Source organism: Cricetulus griseus, unplaced genomic scaffold (genome assembly GCF_003668045.3).
Source record: "Cricetulus griseus strain 17A/GY unplaced genomic scaffold, alternate assembly CriGri-PICRH-1.0 unplaced_scaffold_11, whole genome shotgun sequence".
Classification (NCBI taxonomy): domain Eukaryota; kingdom Metazoa; phylum Chordata; class Mammalia; order Rodentia; family Cricetidae; genus Cricetulus; species Cricetulus griseus.
The window spans coordinates 154,959-169,337 of record NW_023276820.1 but is presented as its reverse complement, the minus strand read 5'-3'; the positions used below and the strand labels follow the sequence as shown (position 1 = coordinate 169,337).

Genomic DNA, 14,379 nt, shown 5'->3' with positions numbered 1-14,379 from the left:
AATCACAAGGGCATGGGACTCTATAAATCTAAAAATTGCTTAGAGTCACAGTGAACAGTGCAAAGACTTGTACAAGGAACGTGTTAGAGAAACACAGTCACCTGAATCTGTGCTTACAAAACCATGTTGAGATCTGAAATATACTGCACCCTTCTTGTAGTTTGTGTTCCTCACTTGATTTTAGTTCATATTTTTGGTAATCTATGGTAAGCCTTGTGCTGTAAAATGTTTTCATTTGGGATGAATAGACATGTGGTTCAGCTAACATAAAATATCCTGGAGCTGCAGTGGATCCCATTTTGCTACCCAGCACCCATTGGGTGTCTTACATCTGCCTGTAATTCCAATTTCAGGAGGTATGTCATCACTATTGTCCTCTGAAGGCTCTGATTTCTCACAGTGCTCATATTTACCAGCAGGGAAAACAGTCATGAACGCAAAATAATGAAAAATATGTGTTTTCACATATGCATAAAGGATTACCATTTAGGCAAATGTCAAATTTCAGTGCTTCTGAGAAAATTGTTCTCAGTATGGTCTGACCTGACATAAAACTGTTCCATCTCCCACTTTGGTTTCCATAGTACAGAATGGACCTGATATATATGATACCACCAAAAATATGAATTGCTAACATTTCAGGGATAAAGATTATACTAGGTATACAGAGGAATTACTATCACAATTAATCTGAACAACATATAAAGGAAACACTCATGTGTGATTAATAGCTAATACCATAAGATGTATAGTAAGTTGCTAAAACATTTCTTTTAAAATTCAGCATTTGTTCACTCTTCTTTATTATTCTGTTATAAAACTGGGCAACAGTATCTCATTCATTCTGACTGTCTCAAAACTCACATAGTGGGTCATGTTGAGCTCAAGTTTACAGAGATCCACCTTTTCCTCCAGAATGTTCTGTGATTAAAGGATTTTAAACACATCTGACATATGTGCTAAGTCTTACATTAACAAGTCTATTACAATGAAATGTATAATGAATTTAAACTGAGAATAGGATGTAAGATGATGCAGTACAATACGAAGAATGCAAAACCTATAATCTTGTACAGTGGGAGCATTAAATGCTGCCCAGTGTTAGTATTGTCCATGCTAAGTGTGTTAAGGCAGACTTAGCTAATGGATAGAACCCTGACAGACCATGCACAAGGCTCTGTCTTCCAATATCAATAAAGATATACAGTGAGTGTTGTCAGCTATCAGGTTCTGATTAATATTACAGTATGCTGAAACCAGCTGAAATAACTCCACACATTTGACCATGGATAAAAGTAGCCTGACACTCATACTGAAACTTTCCTTCCATTTTCCCTTCCCAAGTTCAAGAAGAAGAGGCTTCAAACCAGTCATTGTACCAAATGCCACTCTCTAGAGATTCAGTTACTGCTTCTATAAAAAAAACAAATTGTACTGTCACAGATGAATACTTTTTACTCCAGTATAATAGTCACATCCTGCTCTTCTCTGAAATATGTGCAAATTATACTTTCATTCTACTGTTTTCTGTGACATGAAACCATAGTAAAATAAACCCAAATACTTCTTACTGAAGATATAGTCTACACAACATGTAAGCTGAAGTGAATTATCACATTGACTTATTATCAAAAACTTTAAATAGATAATGATTTGGGCTGAATTATCATTCTCTTACTCACAGTCACAATCAGTGTGGAAAATATATGATACTAAGAAACAAAATGGATACAAAGTTAAGAATACTTGGATCTGTCTAGCTCATCTCCTAGCTATACAATTTATTCTTGTGCATTTTGTCTAGTCCATTGATCTGTTTCTACACCAAATCCGACTACAAGACATGAACACTTACTCATGGCTCTCTTTGCTAACTCTACGACTCAGACTGATATACACAGTACTCACCTGGCTTCTTGGCTCCGAAGGTTGGTGGGTTCAATGTGCAGATCCAGAGTCATTAATAAGCCTCAGTGTGGGAGAGTTAGAATAAGGGTGATGTAGAGGTCTGTGACTCTGTGACCTCACCTCCCTCCAGAACTGCAATTTTCATTTCACCTTCAGTGACAAGGACAGCACTAGGTGTGGGAGACTAGACAATAAATGAAAATTTCCAGTTGTTAATTAGCAAAGATATTTTAGAGTTCCTTGTGTATTTACCCAGTGGCATAAGGTGTAGGGAGAGGCATTGAGTTTTCATGATCCCTGAATGATGACTGGGTCTCCTGTGAAAGGTGCTAGAATCTTTCACAGATTCGTGTGATAGTGAGAAAATTCCCTCTGTCCCTTTGGATTCCACACTTCACTGACTTCTTCCAACACACACCAACATACTTCACATTTAGAAGTTTATTTTTAACCTTTATTACTTAAAATATCTCAGTGTTTTATACATGCATATGTGTTTTAATCAAGTCTGCTCTCATTTCCTTTCTTACTGACCCACTCCTTATGACATGTGTTCATAAACACCCTAAATTTTAATTTCCCTTTTTAATTTTTGTTTTTGATTTCATTTTACATCCCAACCACAGTTCTCCCTCTCACCACTGCTCCCAATACCACTTGCCTCCACCCACCACTGTCACCTGTCCCCCAGCCCAGCCCCAGTCCACTCCCCCTCATTGCTAAGGGCTCCCATGTTTAGTCAACATAGCCTGGCACAATATGTTGGGCCAGGACCAGGCCCTCTTCCTGTTGATGTCTTATTGCTCCAGCTAGAACTCTGAATCCTATATTGAATAGACAAGCTGAGAGTGGACAGCCTCGGCCTGTTCCCGATTTTAGTGGAATCAATATGAGTTTTTCTCCTTTTATTTTAATGTTGGTGGTTGTCTCCATATATTGGCTTTATTATGTTTATGTATGTTCCTTCCATCTCAGATCTGCCCAAAACCTTTATTATGAAGGTGTATTGCTTTTTGTTGAAGGATTTTTCAGCATCTAACAAAATAATCATGTGGTTATTTTCTTTCAGTTTGTTTATATGGGAGATTACATTGAGCATTTTCCATACATTGAACCAACCTGGCATCTCTGGGATTAAACCAGCTTGGTCATGGCAGGTGATATTTTTGATGTGTTCTTGGATTCAATTTGCCAGTATTTTATTGAATATGTTCATTTTCATGACAATGATGGTATTAAATACATTTTAAAATGTTTATTGGTGGTACTTGCCTTTAACCCCTGTTATAAAAACATTTTCATAAAATACCCTGTAAATCTCTATGGTGTTTGAAAATCATTTCTCCTTCTAAATTATGTCTCTTAGACTTTTTAAACATATATAATGACTATAAACTCAGTTGTTATTAGTGACGATTACTAACCTGCATTTCATTATTATTCTATATAGTTTATAATAGTAACTTACACTGACTGGAAATTTGCATTACAATTTTAATCAGGTGTATAGGAAATTGAGGAGGGATAATCAAAGAGGCGAGACTATGCTTAAGAACCCGGCAGAAACAGTTGACCTGACCTAGTGAGAGAATGGAGATCTTAGTCATAAAGCTGCAGAAACAGCATTGGACCAAACCAAGCCCTCTGAATGTGGGTTCCATCCAGGCATGAGGCCAGGGCATGCTATGAGACCTCGAACAGTGGAGCCAGCCTTTATCCCCAGAGTACAAATGGATGTTGGGAGCCCATAACCTATGGAGGGATACTATTGCAACCCAGGTACAAGAAAGTTGGCCTAGGTGCTCCTCAAATTATGCGACTGACTTTGATGGTCCCCCATGGAGGACCTCACTGTTCTTGGGGAGTGGGTGGGTGTAGATTGCAGGTATCAGTGGGGAGCATGGGAGGATAGGAGAGCTTAGGAATTAGAGGATTCATATGTAAATAAGAGTGCTTCTAAAATGAAAAACAGAGCTTTAAATAAAGCCAAAGGCAATTAATTCTAAAAAATTAGAATCAACAATCTACCTTCATATTTTATTATATCTATGTCTTCTGTTTTTTCCCTTTCATAATAGGTTGAATGGTCTACTCTGTATCCTATCATATCTGCATCCCACTTTTTATTATCAAAACAAGAATCATAATTCTATTCAACTTTGTTTAGCTTTTTTCCAGACCATTGCCAATAACAACTTGTAACCATTTCACAAAGCATTGACAAAACATAAATGCAAGAACTGACCATGCACCACCCATTCCACCTTTTGCTATTGGAGGCAGAGTGTTCTTAATTTTACTTTCTGCTTTTTGGGGCAACAGCCTCTATAACTGATCCACCTTTAGGTTGGATGAATTTTGAAGTCCTGTAGAAAACTCATATACACTGAGAGAAACTGAAGCAGGAATCACAGAAAAAAATATGGTCCGTTCCAGACCCTCTACATATTTGACAACCTTTAGTTAGGTACTTTAGTGGGACCCATGGAGGCAAAACACTTGAGATACTGACTCTTGTGCCTTCTATTGAGGGCCCATTGTATTCCTGCTGTCATGTCTTGTAAAGCATTTATATGATGGTTTTGTTTTGTTTTAATTATATTTACTTTTGCTGTGTTTAGCTCTTGTCACTTAGAGGCCTGTTATTTTTTAATGAGAGACCAAAAGGGAATGGACAGAGATGTAAGAGGAGGTGAGTGTTTCTAAGAGAAGTAAATTGAGAGCAAACTATACTCAGGTAATATACTAAAGAAAAAAATCTATATTTAATAAAAGTGAAAAGAAGAAAACCACCATTTAACAAAATTGAAGATGACTTCATCAACATCATTTATTTTTAATTGATTTTGAAACAAGGTGAAATAGAAGAGTCACAATCTTTGTACTATATTGAAAGAGTAATCGCCCATCATTATAGACTTGACTCAGACCGCTGCTATATGCTTAAGAACAGCTGAACAGTGTTTTTCTGGAACAACTGAAATCAAATTATCTAAGCACTATTGCTGAAGATTATTTCTGCTCCTAGTACAGGCAAGATCATCTGTCAGGAAATAAGTGCCACCAGAAACACAAGTTTGCTTCAGTTTCAGTGCAATTTCCACAAGGTATCTGTTTAGCAGCAGCCAAGCAGCCAAGATTCCTTGATAGGATAAAATGAAAGAAAGTCAGTCCTAGTGGCAGCAATTTCCTGGTTTCTTTGAACATTGTCTTGGCAAAGACAAAACTATGATATCAAAGTGGGAGAATACAACTGGCCAACAGAGCAAGATCAGATCATGGAGGCTGCTAATGAATTCAACTGACAAAACTACCATTCTCATTTTGGCTACTCTTAGGAATACAAGATGATTAACTGTCTTCATTGATTTCTTATTGTGATAACTGAGTAAAATTCGGAAGTCAAAAATACTTATACTTTGCATAGTTATAATAAAATCAGGAGTGGGCTCCCAAAGTCCATTTGTGCTCTAGGGATAAAGACTGGCTCTGCTGTCAGAGGATCCATAGACTGTCTTGGACCCCTAACTGGTACCCACATTCAGAGGGGCTGGTTTGGTTCAATGCTGTTTCCCTAGCTCTATGACTAGGGTCTGCATTCTATCAGTAGGTCAGGTCCACTGTTTCTGCAGGTCTCTCCATCCCTGTCTTGGCTCCTTGCTCAACCCTCCGCCCTCTACACAACTAAATTCCAATAGTATGGTTCAGTGCTTAGCTGTGGGTGTCTGTTTCTGCTTAAACAGCAACTGGATGAAGACTCTCCTTCCTCTCCCTGCCGCCGTGCTCCAATTTGGTCGGGTGTGGTGTGATTACTTCAATTATAAATCACAACACAACATCAGAACAAGCAAATATTTATTCATGCCTATTTGCATGCAAACACGTTTGGAAGTTCATCTGAGAAACTAATGACAGAGTTGCTTGGGGTTGGAACTGTCATTGGGTAGATGAAGGCAGGATAAGGCAACAAACAATCAGGAAAAATTGACAAGATCTTCCGAGCAAACTGGGAGCTGGGAGGGGAGGGAAGGGGGGGAGAAAAAGGACGTGAGAATGGGAAGGGGGAGGAGAACATGACGGATCAGGAAGATCAAGGTGGGGGAGGAAAAGAGAAGGTGAGCCAGAAAAGAGATACCTTAATAGAAGGAGTCATTATAGGTTAAAGAGAAACCTGGCACTGGAGAAATATCAAGGTATCCACATGGATGACCCCAAATAAGAATATAAGCAATAGTCAAGAGGCTACCTTAAGTGCCCTTCTCCTATAATGAGACTGATGACTACACTAAGTGCCATCATAGAGACATCATCCTCTAGCTGCTGGAAGCAGGAGCAGAGATTCACAGCCAAACACTGACCGGATCTCCTAGAATCCAGTTGCAGAGAGGCAGGAGTGATGAGCAAAGTGGTCAAGACCCCCAGAATATGGATGTCAATTGGGAGTCCTGGGCAGTCTATGAGGCCTCTGGCAGCAGAACTAGTATTTATGTCTAGTGCACAAGTGGGTTTGGGAGCTCATTCTCTATGGAGGGATACTCTCTCAGCATAGGTACCCAGGGGAGAGCCTAGGTCCTGCCTCAAATGATGTGTAGATTTTTTGGTGATCCCCCATGGGTGGCTTCACCCTCCCTGGTGAGTGGATGAAGGATGGGATGAGGGGCAGGGTCACCACGGGAGGATGGAAGGAAAGGGAACTGAGATTGGTATGTAAAATAAAATTGTTTATAATTTAAATAATATTGAAAGTCTTATATTGTGCACAGTTAAAAACAAATCAGGCAAAATTTTTCTTAACCAAACCAAATTAAAAATGGACAAAACTGAGTGATGTCTCATAAGAACAAAGGGTCCAAAACAGGGAAAACAAAGAGAAGTAATTCGAGAGATGTACACAAGCCACCAACTGTGATTATACAAAAATGCAATGCAGCCTCGCAAGATGGTAGAGAGAGTATAAAAAGCCAGAAAAGTAGACACAAGAACCAGGATGTTCTGGGTGGCTGTGGACTCAGGGGAGGATCTCCTGGAACCATGAGAACTTCTGATGTGTTGAACACTCTGCTTGTGTCTGTACAGGATGACAATCATGGAGGCGCTGGACCAGGTGATGAGCACAGCAAAAAAGATTTCAGGGCACATCACCAATGCTGTATAGAGTGAGTTTATGATTTCATCCCAGCCTACAGTAGAGCAATATCCAAAATCTCGATTTCTTGTCATGTTTTGACTATTTGTTTTCATAAATATGTTCATCAAGAATATGAAACGTATCAGCATGTAGAAGACCCAGAGAAGGGAAACAGAACAGTGAATGCACTTTGTAGTTTTGGCTTTATTATCCTTCCAACATGACTTCCTGGAACTGATGGTCAGTGCCTGGAAGACACTCAAAAGGCAGGTTGCACCAATAGACACATTTCGAGCAAATCCTTGAATGTACAATAGGAACACACATCCAAAATCATTCACAAAATGTTTAAATCCCCAAACTGCCATTGTTTGGGGCACTGCTATAGAGAGAATGATCAAGGCATTGGCTGACATTAGGTGTGTGAGAATGAAATTTGTATGCTTTAATGTGTGTTCTCTACAATAAAGTACTAGATAGTAAAACAAAAGAGAGAAATTTCCAAGAATTCCAGTTGTTGTTTGTGATAAGAAAATGATTCTGATTGCCAGGTTCCAGATATTCATTCTGTGATTCAACACAATTTCCTTAAGAACATGACCAGGCTATCTCTCCGGTCAAATGAATAATGCCCAATGATGGTAGCCAGGGGTGGAGGAAGCTGGCATTGAACCACAGAGCTACAGAGATACTGAAGCTCAGGGTCCTTTAGGCACAGTAGTTCAGCGCTAGCCCTGAACACATGAAAATACATCATACTGAGTTATGAGCTAGCAAGTACTATTGAAAAGTCACACCCCAGAAACACACACGCATGTGTGACCCCACTCAGGTTATAACTGTTGGAGAGAAGGGAACAATTGACACGGTGAAATGTCACAGAATGTATAATATAATAAGATAAGTAAAATATGCCAGGAGAAATTGCAAGAAGGATAATATCTTATGAATGATATCAACTTCAGAAACATTCGTTTTTACTACTGGAACTCTGACTAGAATAATCAGGCATCACTCAGAAGTCTAGTGTAGGAATGATAGAAAAGATGGCACTGGATTTAACATCCCGTCAGTACAGTGAAGTAGAAGAACTCTCTTAGGACACCACACTCTATTCCATGAAAAAATGGTGTCTGCTAACACTTCTTAAATTAGGTCAGATCCTCTTGCAGAAGCACACAGTAATTGCTGTGAATCAGCACCTGGCTGAAGCAAGATGGCCCAGAGAAATTACTGTTGCCCCTCACACTCATCAGCCATATAGGGACAGTCAGCTGTCAATCAAGAGCTGGGGGAGAATTGGGAAAAGACAGACAAAATGTGAGAAGAGCCATATTTGGACAAAAGAAAACATGACACTGAGTGCAAGCAGAGGCAGCTAAGTCAACACACAGGAGCCAAAAGATAGTTGGACACAGTATTCGAAGACTTACACAATATACCAAATACCACCACTAACAAAAATAGACCCTGAAGATCTGGATCACAGCAATTTTACAAAGAGCATAGTGACATTCGTCGCTTCTAAAAATCTGAGTCGTCTCATGAAGGATTCCATAACAAGTTGTAAATTACAAAATATGTCTAGAATATAGTCTAAGCGTTGCAAATATCAATAAATTATACAAAACACAGTCCACATTGGTTGCTTTTTTGTATCGGCTTGCTGATGAGTTTCTTTCAAGTGTTTTCCTGCCTACAAAAATTTGGAATATTTCAAAAAGTTCACATACCAATGATTGGGAAGACAATAATGCATTCCAAAATTCATGTGTACTAAGAAAACTTAAAACATGCAGTAACACACAAGGAACATGAGGTATAGTCTCATGAATGTTACCAAATTGATATGTCTGATTCCAAAAACAGCCAACATACATCTGAGTTTGCTAAATCATTTTTTTAATGTTGAGAATCTATTGCTTTTGCTGTATCTATTGAACTCCAAGACATTCTATGTGTCTAAAAATCCTCTAACATAATTGGATTATTATTTTTCTTATTTTTGTATTATTAGTTCAAAAATGACCTTTTGAACAATTACTATAAAAAAACAAAGTATACATAGAAAGAACTAAAGAGAGAGAGAGCACAAACAGAATGTTTGCATAAGTTTTTTTGATTAATGGACCAGATATATGTACATTAAACTTATGTAAACACAATTTGAGACCATGATCCCAACAAACACCAACAAATATTTGTGAACACTGAGACTGACTGAGTTATGAGTTCGCTGAAAGGCTCTCAGAACAGTGACACAAGCATGTTCTTTATAGTTTCGCTGCTCAACCTATCAATTATAAATGTGGAAAATAGTACAACTAGAATGCACGCTTTCAAAGAACAAACACAGAGAAACACAATATTCTTGGAAATAGTGTTTTCTGATTACTTCTCTGATTTTTGTGTTGTTTTGGTTTTCTGTGAGACATGGGCTCTCTCTATATTCCTGACATGTGCTATGTAGACCATGCTGATGTCAAAATCACAGACATCCTCCTGCCGCAATCACCTGAGTGTTACCACTACAGACATACATCAGGACGACATGCTCACTGGTAACTTTTTGAAGTTCTACTCATCATTTTCATAGATGTAGGTTATGATACTGATCAGCATATACCCTGCCTAACATGGAGCAAATCAGAACCCATTATCTATGTAAGGTTTTTAAAGTTCTACTTACCTGGAGTTGTACTTTCTGAGAAGCCAGGCACATGCCCAGGGAGATGATGCCAGTGATCCTATCCTGGCACATCTGTGAGGATGGAAATAATTATTTACAATTTTTGACAAGATACTTCATCCTAATGTCTGCCCAATCCAGATATAAGTGCCTGTCTTAGAAGCCATAGAAATCTGGACACAAAGGTACAGTTTGATCACATCCACTGAAATTCAGTCTCTTCATTGGTAAATACTCACATTGTTTTATCTTATTAGGAGTTACATGCATAAAGGCAAATATAATTTTAAAATATTTGTATTTATTGTATGTGTATCAATCTGTATCAATTGAATTGTGCATCCTTTGATACCTGATAATGCCTCAGGATGTGTATCTATACAGACACAAAGTTAGTTACCAGTGTGGAGATCACATGATTAGACTCCTCCCTTAATAGTGAACAGAGTACTGTTCTACTCATTGAACAAAAGCTCCCTCTCCTGTGTCCAAATCCTCAATCATAGCTGATCAACTTCTGTGATCTTTAAGCCCTTATTTTCAATGGCATATCAGCCAGAAAGAACAGTAAGTTCCTTGTAACTCATAAAAGCCAGTATATCAGGGTATTACTTATCCAGTAATGACTCATATGTGCACCTTTGTTCTCAAAGAGAGGGTTTAAACTGCATTCCTCAAGTTTTTTCTTCCAAAGTTCTCACACTGATGACATCAGATGCATATTTCAGCTGCTATTTTATTCATGTTATGAGAGACTTCTTCCTACCTTATTCTGAAGAATCCCGATGTAGCCAGCTCAGATAGAGTTTGCCTGATTTTCTTAGTATCCTCTACCGAGCCATATTAAAAACCCCATGTCCATATTCATTCATAGATCTTTCCATTCCCACGGATTACAGCTTACACTCCATGCATGTTTTCAACCTTGTCATGTTTCTTCAGTCATCTCTACCTTTTACATCATGAATAACATAAGAAATGGTAAGTGTAAATTTTTAGTAAATACCTGTTAAATAACCAACCACAGTAACAATGAATGACTTACTGCTCATTTTTTTATTTCCACTTTCAACACCAGCTCATATAAATACATGGAGCAAGTGCCTCTTTAAATCCAAATGCAATATCCAAATTTAATTCATTTTGCAATTGTTTCAGAGTGCATTCTGAAAAGACTTGAATATCACTGGTGTGGTTCAAACCCAGGCACCTCAATCTGTCCTCACAAGGTCATGAAACATGGTTTCAATATACTCCAGTCACCTATGCAGTTTCTATTCCCCAATTGACACAGTGTAACCTTCATTGGTTTTATCTTGTATGCTTTTGGTTGAATTAAGTTTTTTTATGAGGGGACTAGAGAGTTGGTTCTGTGGTAAAGATCACCTGCTGCTGTAGCTGAGAATCTGTTTTTCCCCAGAAAGCATATGTTGGCCCAAAATTGTAAGTCTCTTTCCAAGGGGTTCACACACCCTGTTCTGTCCTCAGACAATGCATTCTCATACTGTACATGTATACATGCAAACAAGAAAATCCTTGCACACAAAAACCAAAGAAGGTAATAAAATATTTTCAAGTGCAAGATTTCATTTGAGCTCTGGGTTGGTGGCGCACGCCTTTAATCCCAGCACTCGGGAGGCAGAGGCAGGCAGATCTCTGTGAGTTCAGGGCCAGCCTGGTCTACAGAGTGAGTGCCAGGATAGGCTCCAAAGCTACACAGAGAAACCCTGTCTGGAAAAACCAAAAATAAATAAATAAATAAATAAATAAATAAATAAATAAATAAAAGTAAAAGATTTCATTTGACATAATGGGTTATTTCAACAAGCAAAAGGCAACTGCAGAGAGGTCTTTTGATGTTTTCCTAGACTGCAGTGATCTAAGTATGCTCTGATCTGTCTCAACATTGTCCTGTCACCAGCTTCATTTCAAAAGCACATGACGGGACAGATGCTTATCATTCTTCCATGAATGTTCATGGTTATACTTGAGAGGCAAAGTCTAGAAAGATGGTACAGATAAATTACTAACACTATTGCTGTATGCGAAGTGAAACATGAACTTTGTGTGCATGAGAAGAAAATTAGTTCTTAAAGACTTCACTTATGTATTTGTATAAACTTGCCACCTATAATATTGATGAGATAATTATAATAATATGTATAATGCACTCAAATAGAACAGCTGCTTGTGAAGAACCTAAATGGGAATTTGATAATATAAAAACTTAAACTCTACAAACTGAAATGAAGAACAAAATGTCTGTACAAATAAGTTGAGGGGTATAGCCCTGAACCTCTATGCACAAGGCCCTGTGTTCCGTAAGCAACAATGATAACCAGTGGGAACGCGTGGAACCAAATTATTTTTAAAGCTAAGTTTGACTAAACTAGGGGAGATAACCCAAGACATATTTGGAACTGGATGAAATTGCCTGATAATCATACTGGAAATCATTCTTTCTGTGTTATTTCCCCAATTTCAAAAGTCAATCTACCAGAGGTCATACAATGAGTCACAGTTACTGCCTCTTTAGCTCATAAAACTACTGTTACACAAAATATATTAAACCAAAATGAGATTCTCATCATGCACTTTCCATGTTTGTTTGCTTCGTATATTTCCATTCTAATTCTTACTATTCCCAAGAGCTAATATAAATTCACCTATAATAATACCTGCAACGTAAATCAAATTTGTACATCATGTAAGGTAAGATGAGTTATCAAATTGCCTTATTACCACAATCCTTCAGCTGATGAGCTGTATTAAACCCTGATGGTACCCACAGTTATGCTCAGTGGGTGACTTATATTACAAAAGTATCAACCGTGACTATCACAAATTTAGGAAAACTTCTCTCTTCCTCAGTCACCTCTTAACTATTTAATAATTCTAGGGCCTTAGCTCTCAGTTACACAGATTTGTTTCTACCCCAGATTCCCATCTTCACACATGAGCACTTTCAAGATCCTTTTCATTGCTGGCTCTGAAGCAATGTCTTTAATAGATGCACTCACCTGGATTCTTACCTCTGCAGTGTGGTGGGTTCAGTGTACAGACTCTGACCTCATAAGAACGAGCACTGTGGCAGAGGAAGGTAGCTCAAGCCTGAGATAAAGGTTTGAGACTCTGTGACCTCACCTCCCTTCAGAATAACATTTTTTCATGTCACCTGCACTGGCACTGACAGTGTGTCTTTGGGAGACAAAATCATTTATGGGACTTTTCCTGTTGCTAATTAAAAGACACTTAAGAGTTTCTCATCTATATCTCTAATGGAAAAAGATGTTTCGAAGAGGATTTATGTTTTCATGATCCCTGGAGTATGTTTGGTTCTGCAGTGGAAAGTGCTAGAAACTTTAGATCAGATTCAGGACAACATTTTCACGCCTTTGTGACAAGTTTCTGAATCTTTCTTTCAGGCTTGTGTTGTAGATACATCAAATTGGGGGTGGGCACCCTAGTGTCAGTTGTTCTGTGAATTTTAACCAGTTGTTCACTACTGTTTAACCACTTGTGTAATAATGATCTCTATCTGTTACAAATAGAAGCTGTTTGCTGATTGGGGCTGAGACCTATTCATACCTGTAGGTTTCAGAATAAATATAGGATGCAGTTTTAAAGTATACTGGTTTAGAATGGTGAAAATAGTATGATCTCTTTCTGTCAATAATCTTATCAACCATTAAACTAGTAAGCTATGTAGAATACCAGGCATGGATTTTCTCCATTTGAGCCACTCTTAAATTTATTCATGAATTTTCAAGACTATCATTTTCAAAGCAGGGCCTGAAGAGTCACTTCCCTATTTCCCATGCCAACATAGATGGGAAACCTGACAATCCTGCACATCTGAATGGACAGCTACATGTAATTAATGAGTGTAGATAAAGAAAACATTATTCTTCCCTGGGGAATATTTATCCTATAGCATGTGGTCAGACATAAAAATACATATATACCATCAGCACAATGAATTTAGCACATTACAAATATGAATATAGTGGTAATTACTATGAAAATAGCTTATTTAATTCCTTCTAATGTAATATATTGAAACAATTAAAACATACCATTATATTTGCATAATTATGTAGGTAATTAAAATAAAAGTGACTATGCATTTGAAAACCAGCGAGGGGGTAAGGAAGGACTCATCTCCTCTACCAATAAGAGGAGAATTGGCACCCATCTGAAGCTAGATCTTCTTTCCTATAGCATATTAATTACACAAAAAATGGGTCTCAACACAGACGATCACTTCCAAAGGCAGGATCTGACAATTTCTCAAAAAGTCCTAAATCAGCTTCTAGAAGAAGTCTAAGTACACTGATGGCTATTACTGTGTCTAAAGCTTGCCGTGTGTAATCGGACACTGCGGAGAAACAGAAAAGAAGCACGCAGGGAGAAACTGCTGCAGTTAAACCTTGGGGAAGTCTGTAGAATTCTCCCAGCTGGGCAATCTGTTCTGAGTGGCTCAGCAGCAGTTGGAAAGCGCTTGTGGCGCCTGCAGAACCCAAAGCAAGAATGGAGAGAGGGGCTTTCCCAGTAGGCTAATCTGCTGTCCCTGTGGGACACACGGGCACTCCCAAATGGGGCCTAGGTTTGCAAGATACCACTTCTGACACCAGATAAAGAGGAAATAACAAAT

The 14,379-nt window shown here is 38.3% G+C and overlaps 1 protein-coding gene across 1 annotated transcript; it reads right to left on the bottom strand.

The window, feature by feature from the left end:
• Positions 1-6,630: 6,630 nt before the first annotated feature.
• LOC113838879 (vomeronasal type-1 receptor 4-like) lies at positions 6,631-7,611 on the bottom strand. Its single transcript, XM_027434384.1, has one exon. The coding sequence runs from the start codon at positions 7,600-7,602 to the stop codon at positions 6,631-6,633; it is 972 nt and encodes a 323-aa protein (XP_027290185.1). The 5' UTR covers positions 7,603-7,611.
• Between the last annotated feature and the right edge of the window lie 6,768 nt (positions 7,612-14,379).